Here is a 16,523-nt window from a genome sequence, read left to right as displayed (position 1 = left end):
TCTCTTCCGGGTTCGGCGGCTCCGGCTCTGTAGGTGGCCGGAGCCGCGATGACAAGGACCTGGCAAAGATCTCTGAAGGTCCGCCGGACCATCAGAGCGCATGCGCTGCTGGTTTCAGCGGCTGCATGCAGGGCCAATATCTCCTAAACCTTGCAGATTTAGGAGATATTTTACCTAAAAGGTATGCCTTATTATAGGCTTACCTGTAGTTAAAAGGTAAAAAAGCAAAAATTCTTTAAACACTGGGCACCCTGGAATGCCTACAGGAAAGGCGATTCTTTGTTACACCTCAGATACAATATTGTTTAGATTGCTCCTACTCTTCACAGCCAAAGGCTGAGTCCATTCTGATTTTTGTATGTCCTTTTTCTTCTGTTTTTAGTGAATTGTAAAATATGATATTGGTAGAATGTCCAAATGGATCCCAGTGTACATCTCTGGGTGCATAGAATAGAATTTCTATATTTTCTACAGCTGATGGACTTCCGCCCTATATGACACTCAACTATGTTATATCTTTAATGTTATTTTATTTTACATCTTCCTCTGTAAACCTTGGAAAAATCAATAAAAATTATTTGAAAAAAATATATGTTTAATATAATCCTCTATTAGATTAACAGTAGTGGAAACATTTACCTGGTTGGTTAATCGGGAGCCAACTGTCCTATCTTCTTTCAAGTTGAGAGTTCCGACTACAACAGACATGTGTAGAACCTCAACATTGAGGCTCAGAATTTTTATCCCAATCAGGTTACCATTAGTTATATTCAATTTATTCTGTGAAAAAAAAAATGCAGTGAAATTACAAGATCTTTTGTATGCAAATTGCTTGTCTACAGAGGAGCTGTCAATATGTCAGTGCACAGCCCAGCCCCATTTATACAACTCTTATCAGCGCTTCCTAGCTGCTCCTGTATCTGTCACATCTGACTGAAATCCAAGGTGTAGCTTGGAGTTGGTGACTTGGGGGGAAGGGGGAAGAGGCAGATACAGTAATGTCATCGCCTCCATCGTGCAACATTGCTTGGTCCTAATGCTTGGCTGAAGGCACGAGCACTGTCACAGGAGAGGTCACGTACCCTCCAATACCCAGAATTTTTCCCATATCCAAAACTGCCTGTGTGCAACAAAGGCAGGAACAGCTGGTAAGGTAAGTTTAAATAGGGGGGGGGTTATCCTTTATAAACACACTTCTCTTCATTACTTTCCTCTGAATGGACAAGATAAAAATGTATGTCAGGAATGATAGGTATGCTAGAATTATATGTACTTTAACCACTTTAACACCAGAGGATTTTGCTGTCTTACGTCCAGGCCACTTTTTGGGATTCGGCACTATGCGACTTTAACTGACAATTGCGCGGTCATGCAACGCCGTACCAAAACGAAAGTTACGTCCTTTTTTCCCACAAAACAGAGCTTTCTTTTGGTGGTATTTGATCACCTGTGCGATTTTCATTTTTTGCGATATTAATAAAAAAAAGCGACAATTTTGAAAAAATAACAATATTTTTCTAATTTGACAGTTAAAAAATATCCAATATATTAAATTTTTGTCATATATTTAGGCCAAAATGTATTTAGCTACATGTCTTTGACAAAAAAATTCTCAATGAGCCTATTTTTAACCGCTTTAAGACCGGAAGATTTTACCCCATTCCTGACAAGGCCATATTTTGCGATTCGGCACTGCGTTATTTTAACGGACAATTGTGCGGTCGTGCGATGCTGTATCCAAATTAAATGTATGTCCTTTTTTTCCCCACAAATAGAGCTTTCTTTTGGTGGTATTTGATCACCTGTGCGATTTTTACTTTTTGCGCTATAAACAAAAAAAGAGCAACAATTTTGAAAAAATAATATTTTTCACATTTTTTTCATATGAAATTTCCCCCCAAAAAATGTAAAAATCAAAATTTTTTAACATTTTAGGCCAATTTGTTTTCTGCTACATATTTTTGGTAAAATCGCAATAAGTGTATTTTGATTGGTTTGCGCAACAGTTATCGCAGCTACTAACTACGGGAAGTTTATGTCATTTTTATTGTTTTTATTTTTAAATAGTAATGGCGGCGATCTGGCGGTGATCTGCGTTTTTTTTTTTTGCGGGACTGCGACATTGCGGCAGACAGATCGGACCCTTGACTGACATTTTTGACACCTTTGGGGGTACCAGTGACATTACTACAGTAATCAGTGCTATAAATATGCACTGTTACTGTAAAAATGACACTGGCAGGGAAGGGGTTAACTTTTATTGGTGATCAAGGGGTTAATGTATGCCTGGTGCTTACTAACGTGTGTGGGGGGAGGGGACTGTGTGACACAGGCACAGATCGCAGGTTCAGCTATGCTGAATCCTGCAATCTGTCACTGTTTGTCACTTTGTAGATCCGCCCGCTTTGTTTACACAAGCGGGCGGATTTCCACACTCGATCCCCGACGATCGGGAAAGAGCGGCGGTGATCACCGCCTCTCTTCCCCTGGCCCGACTCCCGCTGTGACTGAATACAGCGGTAGCGAGCCTCCGGCACGCGGGCACCGCCCACAAGGGGAGGAGGTAGGTCTACGCCGCTGGACAATATCGAGCCACTTTGCCGCAGTACGGTCAACGTGACCGGTCGGCAAGTGGTTAAGTTGTATATACTATATTTAAACTAGTAGCAGCCAACTCAATAGAGTTGATTTACTTAAGGCAAAAAGACTGCTGCTCCAGAGCTTAGTAAATGGGCAGAAGCTCTGCTGACTTCCATCATCCAATCATGTTCAAGCAAAACTGCTGTTGTCTTTATTTTCCTTGCATGCGATTGGGTACTCTTTGCAAAGTGAAGCTTTACCTCATTTACTAAGCTCTGGAGCAACTGCCCTTACAGAGTGCAGCTGCACTTTGCAAAAGAGCACAGTCAACCTCAATAGGTCTTAAAAATGTAGCGCTATATAAAAAATGCAAAATTAGATAAATATTTACAAATATATGATAAAAAAAGTAAAAGAAAATTGCAAAATTAAATAAAGAATCAATATAAATAACGGGTCTATAAAAGTGTCCGTATGTAAAAAAAAAAGGGAACAGACTTCCACTCCTGGTGAGAATAGGATCCGAAAACAGCTAAGTGCCAACGATCCATAGTTGAACCACCAAAGGTGAAGAAAGCGCCCATGAAACCAATTTAACTCTGTCCACAAAAGAGGCTCTTACCAGAAAGGTGTGACCATCAAATTATAAATGATCAGATGAGCATATAGACTTAATACCCCCCGATTACTGTTACACCAGCCAGCAATCATCATAACAAGGTACTCATGAACCCCCATGGTCATGTAAAAAGCAAGAGGATTTGCATGGTGTAATCTAGTTAAAAAATTTCTAATTTTATTAAAAGTAAAGAATGCGCACCAACATGTATAAAATGCCAGGCACAGCTAAATCACATTTGCATGTATCCGATCAGCAAAGACTCTCCTACCGGTCCGACTTTCGGCAGAGGCATGCGTAATGATGTCATGTCTGTTAGCTCCGCCTAATGCATTTCGTCCCAGTAGACGTCATCATGGGCACTATAATACACTATGCCAGTTCTCTTGCTTTTTACATGACCATTGCAGGGAAGTTTAGATCTTTCTTGGTAAGGAAAGTGTTACTGCTGCAAATCATGTTTTTTCTGCACATGGTAGGCTCAAAATATCTTCTGCAACAGAAATAAAGCAGCACCTTAAGCTGCATTGCCAGTTATGAGAACAATGAACCTGAAACAAGCAGGTATTTATATTTCTATGCTAGGAATAGTAGGCTGTAATGATCAATCATTCTTGCTAACAAAGAGGCTTGCAAACAAAATGGAGTTCAAAACCCAAGTGTTAAGAAAGGAGTTTTGTAAAACTGGTGTTATCTGTAATTAAAGAGGAGCTAAAGGCTCCCCCGAAAAATGTAAAAGTCAGCAGCAAATAATGTAGCAGCTAACTTTTAAGATAGGTTTCCCTTCCTCAGCAGCTCAGAGGGAACATACCTGATGAGGCAGAAGTAGCTAAACAAGTCTTCTGCAGCCAGCTGCGAGGCCCTTGACTGTCAGAACAGGTGCCGCTGTCAGAGAAGTGGTGCCCCAATTTAACAGTATGCAGATTCTCCAAAAGACCCAACTACTATGGGAAGCATTTCTCCCGATTGCTACCAGATTACTGCAGTTCCAGTTTGGTGGTATTTTGTCCTTATCCATTGAATTCTTCCAGCTGTTTGCCTGTGTTACCAGATCTACCCTAGACTTCACTGAGAGGAATGCTGTTTATGAGGATAAGCGCATATAACTGTTCTGTGTTCTAAACTTTTCTACTGAAGTAGAGATTTCAACCAGACTTGCTCTGTTGCTATAGAGTCTTATGCCTCGTTCACACCTGCGCAGAGCAATTTAGGCGTTTTTGAGAGTTTAAGCATTTTTAAAAGTGTATAAAAAAGCGTTTTACAGGTTTAGGGTTTTTTTGTTTAGAAAATAGAAAGCACCAAAAGGGAGGAGATAAAGGGGTGGAGAGCTGCTGTTTTGGGCAGAAAATGTGCAAAAAGTAAAACGCTCCCGTCACACATTTTCAAGCGTTTTCATTGAAGTCTATGGGGCCAAAAACACTTGTAATCTGTCAAAAAGAAGCTCATGTACTTTGAATGACAAACATTTTGCTACATGCCCCAAAACGCTCAGATGTGAACAGGGCCATTGAAATAAAAGGGATGCGGTTCTCTGAGAGTTTTAGAGCTACAAGATGAAAAATTCTCAGGTGTGAACAGGGCCTTACAGAGACTATGCTATGTAGCTACTTGTTACCCTGATTATTTAAGAGCCCATGTGTGTGCAGTGTTACTCTGCTGTGTATGCATGCTTTTTTCCATTCTGACCCCATTTTGCATTATTGGTTCTACCTTATACCTGCAAGTACCAGTTAATCTCTGTCTGATCATCTGATCAGGAAAAGATTTGATTGAAAACGTTTGGCCTTTTGTGAATCCATCCCGGATATCACTTGTGGATTATCAGGATCTGGTTGTGCATGCAGGCTCTCTGTTGTGTCTGGCAGTTGCTCATCCTACTGAGTAATTAGAAGTTCTGAAAAACTCCTGGTCTGATTTCTTGATGACCTTTCATCGATACCCAGTTTTCTGCAGAACTCGGAACTCATTGTTTCCCCATTGAACTTCCTCTTTTGCCCGATTATTGTGCTTAGGTCAGTATTTTGCTACTGTAACACTGCATCCTTATTAGCACAGCTCGTGTACCGATCCTTGGCTGCAAATTTACCAACCGCCCTTATCGCTCTCCACTTTAAACCAGATACATTTGGCTATTGACTTTGGCTTGATCACTGACTACACTCCTGCTTGTTTCTTTAATTCTACCGCTTGCTTCTGTACTGAACCCCTGCATGGTAATAACCACAAAACTTGCCGGCCGTTTCAGCTACTGGACTCCAAGCCTGATCCCGGACTGATCCATTTTTAAATATAGAAACCACATTGGCCAAAGAACAAAAATTGGCCAATCAGTGGATACCTACACCTTAACCACTTAAGCCCCGGAAGATTTTATCCCCTTCCTGACCAGGGGGTATTTTGCGATTCGGCACTGCATGACTTTAACGGACAATTGCGCGGTCGTGCGACGCTGTACCTAAACGAATTTGACGTCCTTTTTTTCCCACAAACAGAGCTTTCTTTTGGTGGTATTTGATCACCTGTGCGATTTTTTGATCACGCGCTATAAACAAAAAAAGAGCGTCAATTTTGCAAAAATAACAATATTTTTCACATTTTTTTATATGAAATTCCCCCAAAAAAAAAAGTAAAAATCAAAATTTTTTAAAATTTTCGGCCAATTTGTTTTATGCTACATATGTTTGGTAAAAAAAAAAAAAATCGCAAAAAGCGTATTTTGATTGGTTTGCGCAAAAGTTATCGCGTTTACTAACAAAGGGAAAGATTTTTGTCATTTTTGTTGTTTTTTTTTTTTTAACGCGTAATGGCGGCGATCTGCGATTTTTTTTGCGGTACTGCGACATTGGGGCGGACAGATCGGACCCTTGACTGACATTTGTGACACTTTTTGGGGTTACCAGTGACATTTCTACAGTAATCAGTGCTATACAAATGCACTGTTACTGTAAAAATACACTGGTTGTGAAGGGGTTAACTTTATTTGGAAGGGAGGGGCTGTGTGTATCCCTAGGGGCGTGCTTTCTACTGTGATTGGCTGTGGCTTGAGCTGTAAGGACACTGATCAACGGATCTACATACTAGATCCGTGTGATCAGTGTCTTTACAGCGAGGAGAATGACAGGCAGCTTGTTTACACAAGCTGCCTGACATTCTCCCTCTCCCCCGCCGATCGCCGAGTGACGGGCGGACATCTGGTCCGCTGGTCACACGCGCGGGGGGGGGTCCGTGACCACGCGGGAGCGGGAGCGCGCCTCCGGGGGCGCGCGCTCGCTCCCTAGACCCTCACAAGCTAGTGACGTAGCCCTACGTCACTTTGCCTGTGAGGGGCTGACTGCCTACGTAGATCGGCGTTAGGCAGTCGGCAAGTGGTTAAACGTCTACACCAAAAGGGTATCTTCAGAACTGCACACATTACCTCTAATGGGAGTTTTCTCACCACCAAGGAACTAAAAGTTAAAATGATTGTAAAGTCTCTTTTTAAAAAAAAATTAAATAAACATGTTATACGTACCTGTTCTATGCAGTTGGTTTTGCACAGAGCAACCCCGATCCTCCTCGTCTCCCTTCCCTCTTTGGCTCTCCTGGCTCCATCCCTCCTGTTGAGTGTCCCCTCAGCAAGCAGCTTGCTATGGGGGCAAACGAGCTGAGTCACAGCTCTGTGTGTCCATTCAGACATGGAGCCGCGGCCCCCTCTTTCTCCTGATTGGCTGATTGATTTTGATAGACAGCAGCAAGAGCAAATCTACTTTAAGAACCTTCGTTGAGTCACTATCTCAGATCGATTTTAAAATACAACTAATATTTCAGACATACCGCATCCTTTGTCTTGACCTTAAACCTACCAGCTATGTCTGGACTCCAAATCTACTAGACACTCCCTGTCACCTACTCACACTGTTGTAGTAAATACAGATTCAACCGTTTAGTCCCCACACATACAGACATGGGAAATAGAATTGATTACCTCTTTCACATACAAAAAAAAAAAAAAAAAAGATTGCATGTTATTCACCCATGAATCTTCCATTTCAAACAAGTACTAGATTTTTTTTTAACTATTGTTAAAGTGTTACTAAACAGTAAAGTCAATCTGTATATGCAGTAAAGCATGCTTGTTATACTGTGGAACCTAAGAGGTTAATTTTCTGCATTGTGTAAAAAAAAAGCTGTTTGATCCAGTCTTCTCTGATCCTCCCCTTCTTCCACAGTCCCCAAACCATCTCTTGATAGTACAGAGCCTTGGGGGCACTCTGCACATGCTCTTTTTGGTGTGTATTGCTAAATAATTTTTTTTCAGTAGCCATTAGATGGAGCCATCGCACCACCGGAGGGGCGATCACACCACAATTGGCTAGTGGGGCTATCCATCAACGGGTCCGGTGGACCGAATGCTCACTGACCACCCGCAATCATCCCCGGCAGAGGCAAAACGGCGATCTGCCTATGTAAACAAGGCAGATTGCTGTTCTGCAAGGGGACAAGATAGAGCTCTTGTGTTCCTACTAAGCAGGATCTCTGTCTTTCCCCAATCAGTGCAACCCCCACAGTTAGAAGCCCCCCCCCCCCCCCCCAGGGACACACTTAAACCTCTGATCACCCTGATGGTAACCCCTTCCCTGCCAGTGTCATTAGTGCAGTGCCAGTGCATTTTTTTTTAGCACTGATCACTGTATTGGTGTCACTGGTCCCCAAAAAGTGTCAAAAGGGTCAGATGTCCGATTTGTCTGCCACAATGTCTCAGTCCCGCTACAAATCGCTGATCGCCGACATTGCTAGTAAGAAAGAAAATAAATAAAAATTCAAACCAATCAATATCCACTTATTGGGTTTTTTTTTACCAAAAATATGTAGCAGAATACATATTGGCCTAAATTGCTGAAAAATTGAAATTTTTTAATTTTTTTGGCTCCGTTTTATAGCAGAAAAGTAAAAAAAAAAAAAAAAAAAAAAAAAATGTATTTATATATATATATATATATATATAAAATCCTTTTATTGTCCTTATTGTGTATGGTTTTATCAGATTTTATATATGCATACCTTGTATGTTTGTTTGTTTACTGCTCTTGCATTGTATTTGTACTGTGATGTTAACTGCCATGGATATATTAATAAATATGTAATGTTAATTCTATACTTGTTTTGTGCTTACCAACATGTGTATATGAATTATTTTTTTATTTTTTACATCATCATTTGTAAACTGGCCACATCTTATATAAAGCCTCAAACATTGTTTGAGCACTATGTGTTCTATATTTTAATATATATGAGACAGTTTTCCTCTCAGAAGATGAGGTATGGTCGGGAAGAATTTGCAGACCAGGAACAAGAAGAGTAAAGATGGTGCCTGAATCCTGATGCCTCCATCCATCCCTTCCACTCCAAAATCCTGTGTTTCTTCTGGAAAGGCTGGTCTGGCGTTGTAACCCTGAGAACCACAGCGGCTCAGCTTGCGGCATTAGGGGGTCCGAGAGGCCACCTAGGCACAATAAGTGGTACATCGTGGTATTTATCAGTGATTTGCCCGGATTGTCATTGGGACCCTGAGGTTACCTCTCCATTGGGAAAATATACCAAGTGTTATCGAGCATTTTTCTTATGGTCTGGTAAGAGGCTTTATACGCTCTTGGGTGGCTTGCTGATATTGGTGCATGTGGATTCAATGTTCTGCTGACTTTTCATTTCCATCTGGTAAGAGGCCTTATGTCTGGTGGTGGTTCACCTTTCCTATACTTGGATAGAATATACCTATACAGATCTATCTGGTGTCTGGTGCAGTTTATGCTGAACGGAAGTCCTGATTATATATCAGATTTTGGTCAATCCGGAGAGGTGTTACCTGGAATTCGTTCACCGCATTGTGGAATATATCCCATATAAGGCGTCCCTTTTGCCATCCTGTGGTGAGTTTTTACTACCTAGGGGGGCACGTACTTTGAGGTGTGGTGACGGTGGTCCACCTTAACAGGAAGCACCATTGGGTGTTCATGGGCTTGCACTCCAGGACCCCACTCAGTATATGAACTGTATCACCTAGCGTTTATGGACATTACTCACTTTGCATGGACATCATTTACAGAGAATAATTTTTTTGATGTACAATTTTATAATTTTTTGATGTATTGTTTACATAAGTTAATATAATTAGCGCTGCTAGTGTATGTGAGCTTCCTCCATTTCTCATTATACACCTTTTTGATATTATTTGATTTCGGCTGCTTTGTTTTTAGAATTTCTATTATATTAGCGCTGGGTTGAGTGGGTTTTTTATATTCTTACTCCTATTATTTAGAATACATATTGGCCTAAATTGCTGAAAAATTAAAATTTTTTAATTTTTTTAGCTCCGTTTTATAGCAGAAAAGTAAAAAAAAAAAAAAAAAAAAATGTATTTATATATATATATATATATATATATATATATATATATATATATATATATATATATATATATATATATATATATATATATATATATATATATATATATATAAAATCCTTTTATTGTCCTTATTGTGTATGGTTTTATCAGATTTTATATATACATACCTTGTATGTTTGTTTGTTTACTGCTCTTGCATTGTATTTGTACTGTGATGTTAACTGCCATGGATATATTAATAAATATGCAATGTTAATTAATTCTATACTTGTTTTGTGCTTACCAACATGTGTATATGAATTATTTTTTTATTTTTTACATCATCATTTGTAAACTGGCCACATCTTATATAAAGCCTCAAACATTGTTTGAGCACTATGTGTTCTATATTTTAATATATATATATTTTTTTTTCCTCTTAATCTTAGCTTTTTTTGTTTATAGCGCAAAAAAAAAAAAAAAACCACAGAGGTGATCAAATACCACCAAAAGAAAGCTCTATTTGTGGGGGGAAAAAAAAGGACAAATTTTATATGGGTACAGCATTGCATAACCGCACAATTGTCAGTTAAAGTAATGCTGTGCTGTATTGCAAAAAAAAAAAAAAATGGCCTGGTCCTTAGGGGGTAAAACCTTCCAGTCCAGAAGTGGTTAAAGAGAATAAATACACAAATATGACAAATTCCTTTGAGCCTCACAAAGTACAGATCTTTATAGATGCACATATCCTATATGTTTTCAGAGAATGCTCCATGATAAAAGATATTATTCTCAACTTACTGTGGTTTCAAGGTGCACAGTTGAAGTGGAGGCATCATGGCTAACAAGTGATGAATTCACCCCTGCATGATCCACAGTGACAGAAAGTGGGATCAGAAAAGCTGAGACAGTGATGAAGACCACCATGCAGGAGAGGACAGCAATGCACACATAACATTTCCTGAAAAAGATCCAACATAAAACACTTTTACACAACACAAAAATGACATTCTAGTATACAGTATTCGTTTAGTTGCAAAGAATATCCACAGAAATGTAGAGTTAAAGAGAGCTTTAAAGAGCCACAAAACAAGGCTTGTGGTGTCAATTTTAGGAAATCCTCCTTTTTTGAGCCTTCCCATTTCCAAAATTAATGAGCAACTCCACTTTTGTTGAGAAAAAAAAAAAATTCCCCTCTGGGTGATCTCTGTACATTGCAGGGATTTTAACATTTGTTGCAGATTCCTACCTTTTGTTATTCTGAAGAAATCATTGTTTGTTACTCTGTGCCAAGTGGGTCTAATGGGAGTGGTTTCCTAATTATCTATCAGCTGCGGCAGCTGCAGGGCACTAATGAGGAAAGCTGCTGGGCCTGCATCCCTTTAGACGTGTTCCTATTGGGAGTATCTCACCAAAAAATGAAATTTTTGTTGCAGGGGATGCCAGAAATCTGACTTGTATCTTAGTGCAGACTTCTGGGAAAATTGGTGAGCCAATCACACAAGCAGGAAATGTTTCTGGGGTGTGGTCAGTATACATTCTGTGTACAGAATAGATCCAGGTAGCCATATTGCATTGCATTTTCAGAAAATGACAACAGCTGCAGATTGAAAAAGAAAGGTAATTTTTAATGACATTAATTTACAATACGATTTGTGTCGCAATTGAATACGCTATATTGTTTTTTCTTCATTTGCTGTTTTTTTTTACCTACGAAAGTGGAGTTACCCTTTAAAGCTTACATTTAATCTACTCACCCAACAACACACTAATTTAAAAAAAAAAAAAAAAAAAAAAAAAAAAAGAACTTTGTTTTCATTACATTCCTTATTTTAAACTCTATGACATCATCATTGGACCTTTGCACTTCTCTATGCAAAGCAGTGAGATCACGGCTGGTAGAAGGGGCCACACAGGCACTGCACATAGCTTCTTGAAACCATCCCAGCACCCTACTTCGGTACTGCTCCCAAAATGCCTCAGCTCGGACACAAGCAGTGAGATGTCTCTTGGGAGGAGTTCTACAAATATTAAAATGCCTTGATGGGTGAATGTCAGTCTGGAGGAGGGGGTGTTCTTAGGCAGGCTGCATCTGCATGCAGACCACACTTGTTAAAGCTATATGTGGTGCTGAGCTTCTTGATTGAAATAGTTGAAGTCCAATAAATGAAAGGGCCAAGTCAGGTACAGTTAGGATGGGGAGGAAGAAAAAAAGAGAGTGCTAGATATCCTCCAACCAGGAAAGGGTGCAATATGACTTGCCAAGTCTAAAGGCTCGTACACACTATAAGAAAATCGGGCGAACATTTTTGTCCAAAGAATTTCCGTACAATTTTTGTATAGCGTGTACAGAACTTTCTACAGACGATTCAGAATTTTCCTTCAAAAATTCTTGAAGGGACAAACTCCAAACTTTTTCTCGTACGGGAAAAAACGAACGATTTTCGTACGATTTTTGTGCAAGAAAAATCAGAAAGAAAGAAAGACTGCGCATGTTAGGAAACAAACAACAAAAAAAGCCTTTGTCGTACAAAAATTTTCGTAAGAATTTTTGTAAGAAAATTCTTTCATCGGTTCCGATTTTCTGTGAAACAACGAGGAAAATCGGACAATCGTTTGCACACTGTAAGGAGCCTAGAGTAAGAAATGTCAGTACAGGAAAGGTGACTGAAGACTGAATTTGCCTTAGCACAGATGTCCCAATTTATTCACTCCACTGACTGCAGGAGAGAGACTTGGAGGAAAGATGGTTTAACCAGCTGCCATCCACGCTACAGCCTATATACGGCTGCAGCGCGGACTCGAATTTTCGGGAGGCCGTTTTTAAACGGCCTCCAGTGACACGCCCCCCCGTGCGCTCCCGCGAGCGCGCAGCGGGGAAAATCTGTGTCGGCCGTGTCCCTTGGACACGGCCAATCACAGATCGTGGTGAATGGCCAATCACAGCGGCCATTCACCACGTGATTGGGCCATCCAATGAGCGATGATCTCATATGTAAACATATGAGATCATCTCTCATCGCCGGCGCTCCTTCCTCACACAGAGCCTGCAGTGTGAGGAAGGAGGGGGAGCCTCACAGCGCCGGGGACACACAGCGATGTAATCAGGGCACTGATCACCAGTGCCCCGATTACTAAAAGGTAAAAACATACACACAGTGCCCCCCCCATCAGTGCCCACCATCTGTGCCCCCATCAATGCCCACAATCAGTGCCCATAGTGCTGCCAGTCAGTGCCCATCAGTGCCTGCTCATCTAGGCACCGATGAGCACTGACTGGCAGCACTATGGGCACTGAGTGTGGGTACTGATGGTGCTGCCCATCAGTGCCGCTCATCAGTGCCACCCGTCAGTGTCCAGTGCCATCCGCCAGTGCCCATCAGTGCTGCCTATCAGTGCCCATCAGTGCCGCCCGTCAGTGCCGCCTCTCAGTGCCCAGCAGTGCCACCTGTGCCACCTCTCAGTGCCCAGCAGTGCCACCTCTCAGTGCCCAGCAGTGCCACCTCTCAGTGCCCAGCAGTGCCGCCTATCAGTGCTTATCAGTGCCGCCTATCAGTGCTCATCAGTGCGGCATATTAGTACCTCCTCATCAGTGCCCATAAGTGCCACCTCATCAGTGCCCATCAGTGCAGCCTATCAGTGCCCATCAGTGCTGCCTCATCAGCGCACATCAGTGAAGGAGAAAAATTTATTTTCAAAATTTACTCGCAGAAAATAAGAAAAACTTTTTTTTTTTTTCAAAATTTTCTGTCTTTATTCTTTTTTTTTGTAAGAAATAAAAAACCCAGAGGTGATTACATACCACCAAAAGAAAGCACTATTTGTGTGAAAAAAATGATAAAAATTTCATATGGGTACAGTGTAGCATGACCGCGCAATTGTCATTCAAAGTGTGACAGCGCTGAAAGCTGAAAATTGGCCTGGATGGGAAGGGTGTTTAAGTGCACAGTAGGCAAGTGGTTAAATTGGGTCTGGTGGTAAAGTCAAATCATGATTTGGTAGCTATAGAAATTACCTTTCTGCATACCTGTCCGAAGATTTCAAGTAAATCCTGGTGAATCTAGGCTGAACCCCCCAGCAGAACAAGTCCTGGCACTTGACTCCACTAATCCACCAGCGAGGTGCACACCCGCAGCAGCTGGCAAGGCTGAGGTGGACATGCTCAGTTCCCAGCCAGCACAGTTCCCCCACGTGCTCACCCGCCCTCTCTACATCCTGTATAAATGTAAGAGGAGGGAGGCTAGGTCTGCTCCACCTCCTCCCCATGTCTCCGTGTCCATCCACAACCCTTGGCGTGCAGCCAATGCTGTGCCTTTTAAGTGGTTGTGTCAGCCAGCCAACCTCAGGTAAGTGAACACAGTCTGTGACTGAACTCTCTCCTCTCTCTCTTCCTTCCATCTAATCCTTCATTCCACACAATATAGTAATCGTTTCTGCCTTCCATGTGCCATAGTGATCCTTCCTGCCTTCCATGTGCCATAGTGATCCTTCCTGCCTTCCATGTGCCATAGTGATCCTTCCTGCCTTCCATGTGCCATAGTGATCCTTCCTGCCTTCCATGTGCCATAGTGATCCTTCCTGCCTTCCATGTGCCATAGTGATCCTTCCTGCCCTCCATGTGCCATAGTGATCCTTCCTGCCTTCCATGTGCAATAGTGATCCATCCTTTCTGCCTTTCATGTACCATAGCGATCCTTCCTTCCATGTGCCATAGTGATCCTTCCTGCCTTCCATGTGCCATAGTGATCCTTCCTGCCTTCCATGTGCCATAGTGATCCTTCCTGCCCTCCATGTGCCATAGTGATCCTTCCTGCCTTCCATGTGCAATAGTGATCCATCCTTTCTGCCTTTAATGTACCATAGTGATCCTTCCTTCCATATACCATAGTGATCCTTCCTGCCTTCCATGTACCATACTGATCCTTCCTGACTTCAATATACCATAGTGATCCTTTCTGCCTTCCATATACCATAGTGATCCCTCCTTCCTTTCTTCCATGTACTATAGTGACCCCTCCCTTTCTTCCTTATACCATAAAGATCCTTCCTGTCTTGCATATACCATAGTGATCCTTCCTGCCTCCTATATACCATAGTGATCCTTCCTGCCTTCCATGTACCAAACCGAAACCTTTCTTCCGTGTACCATAGCGATCCTTCCTTCCTGCCTTCCATGTACCATAGCGATACTTCCTTTCTTCCATGTGCCATAGTAATCCTTCCCTCTCTCTCTCCCTAAGGGTTTGTTCAAAATGGAACAGTGCAGGAAAGGGGCATTCAATGTGCATTTTCTGCACTACAGGCAACCATGCTGCCCTTGTGAGAGAAACATGGTTGCTATTAATTGTTAGTGGAAGCATGTTCACCGAGCCACATGGTACTGCCATACTATGCGGTTTGTTGTAGTATGATTTGATCTGAAACGTGCATCAAATTATATAAGCTTGTAAGGACAATAAGTAAAAAGTCCTATGATACATAGCAAAGACTTTTTGGTTGCAATTAGTTTGATTGAGACTTAAGATTTTTTTTTGATTTTTCTGAAAAGACATTAAAATTTAAAAATGCCATTTAACTGCTGAATTCAACAAACTGGATGTAGTTGTGTTACGTTTTAGGTTCAAGAACTTAATTTACTTTTTGGGCCTTAATCCATATCGGGTGAAAATAATTTAGGCTTAAGGCCGGCCATACACGGAGTGAATTTCTTGCCTGTAACCATGGGTTGCAGGAATGAAATTCGCTCAATTCAGATAACACAGGCCGCGTTGATGCGAGAATCCCTCCTGCCAGGCCATTGTCTTCTCCTGGCGGGGGGGGAAGTTGTGATCATTGCTAGCGGCTATAGAAGCCGCTAGCGATAATTGCAGGTAAAACCCAGCATGCTGGTTGGAGATGATTGATCGATCAACTTGGTACATTCTGCCTGCCCATACACGGTTTGAATCTCGGCTGGTTTAGCAGTGCATTTTGAACCTTGTATGGCCTACAATTTCTGAACCTTGAATTTCTCAGGTCCCCTTCACTCTGTTGCACTGCAGTAAAACACACCTTGCTGCAATTTACAAGAATACAAGAATCCTGAAGGGTTGCATTGATGTGCCATTTAATTTCATTCATTCATTCTAAATGGCTTCTTTCATTTTGAACGCCACCCAACATATATATTACAGTGTCAGGTAGCGCACTACAGTGCACCACATAGCACATTCCATGCGTTGTAATGAGCCAACTTTTAAAAAGAGGGTCTTGTCCATTTTTCTGTATGCTTAGGTGCAATCCCAGCCTATTTAAAAAGAATGGGCTTCCTTAACACAGCTTATTGCATTAAAGTGATTGTAAAGTCTCGTTTTATGTTTCCAATAAAAAAAACTAACATGTAATACTTACCTGCTCCATGCATTTGGTTTTGCACAGAGCAGCTCAGATCCTCCTCTTCTCAGGTCCCTCTTCGGCTCTTCTGATCCCTCCCTTCCTTTGAGTGTCCCCACAGCAAGCAGCTTGCTATGGGGGCACCCAAGCCAAGTCATAGCTCTGTGTATTCATTCAGACACAGAGCTATGGTTTGGCCCCCCCCCCCTTTCTCCTCATTGGCGAACTGACTTTTAATGACAGCAGCTGGAGCCAATGCTGCCACCGCTTTGTCCCTAAGACAGTCGTGGTTTGAGAGGGGGCTCAGGTAATAGAATGCATAAAGTTAAAAAAAAAACCTTCTGACTTTACAACCCCTTTAATGCAACACATAGGGGTCCATGTATAAAGAAATTCGGAACCTAAAAAAATAAATAAAATCAGTCTGATGCTACATTTGTCCCCCGATGCCTCAAAGACCGAGAACCGAGTGATCAAAGGCCGATGTCGTCATCTCTCAGCTCTGCCCCTCCAGCGCTCACTGGAGTGCTGAGCTGTGCATGGGGCAGGAGCAGCTGGCTCAGGCTTTCAGCAGAGTGGTACAGGCAT

General features: G+C 41.7%; 1 protein-coding gene across 2 annotated transcripts in view; it reads right to left on the bottom strand.

Annotated features, from left to right (window-relative positions):
* Window positions 1-16,523, bottom strand: part of TMEM106A (transmembrane protein 106A) — a 60,504-nt gene that overhangs the window by 21,827 nt on the left and 22,154 nt on the right. For both annotated transcript variants that reach the window (XM_082271771.1, XM_082271772.1), the window contains exons 3-4: window positions 10,365-10,524; window positions 640-780 (exon numbers count right to left, since the gene is read on the bottom strand). In XM_082271771.1, the coding sequence (XP_082127897.1) occupies window positions 640-780; window positions 10,365-10,524 (301 nt within the window). The remainder of the gene's footprint in view (window positions 1-639; window positions 781-10,364; window positions 10,525-16,523) is intronic.

This window comes from Pelophylax lessonae (genome assembly GCF_965119305.1).
Source record: "Pelophylax lessonae genome assembly, chromosome: 11".
In the NCBI taxonomy this organism is placed as follows: Eukaryota; Metazoa; Chordata; class Amphibia; order Anura; family Ranidae; genus Pelophylax; species Pelophylax lessonae.
The sequence above is the reverse complement of the archived record's forward strand: the minus strand, read 5'-3'. Positions and strand labels throughout refer to the sequence as shown.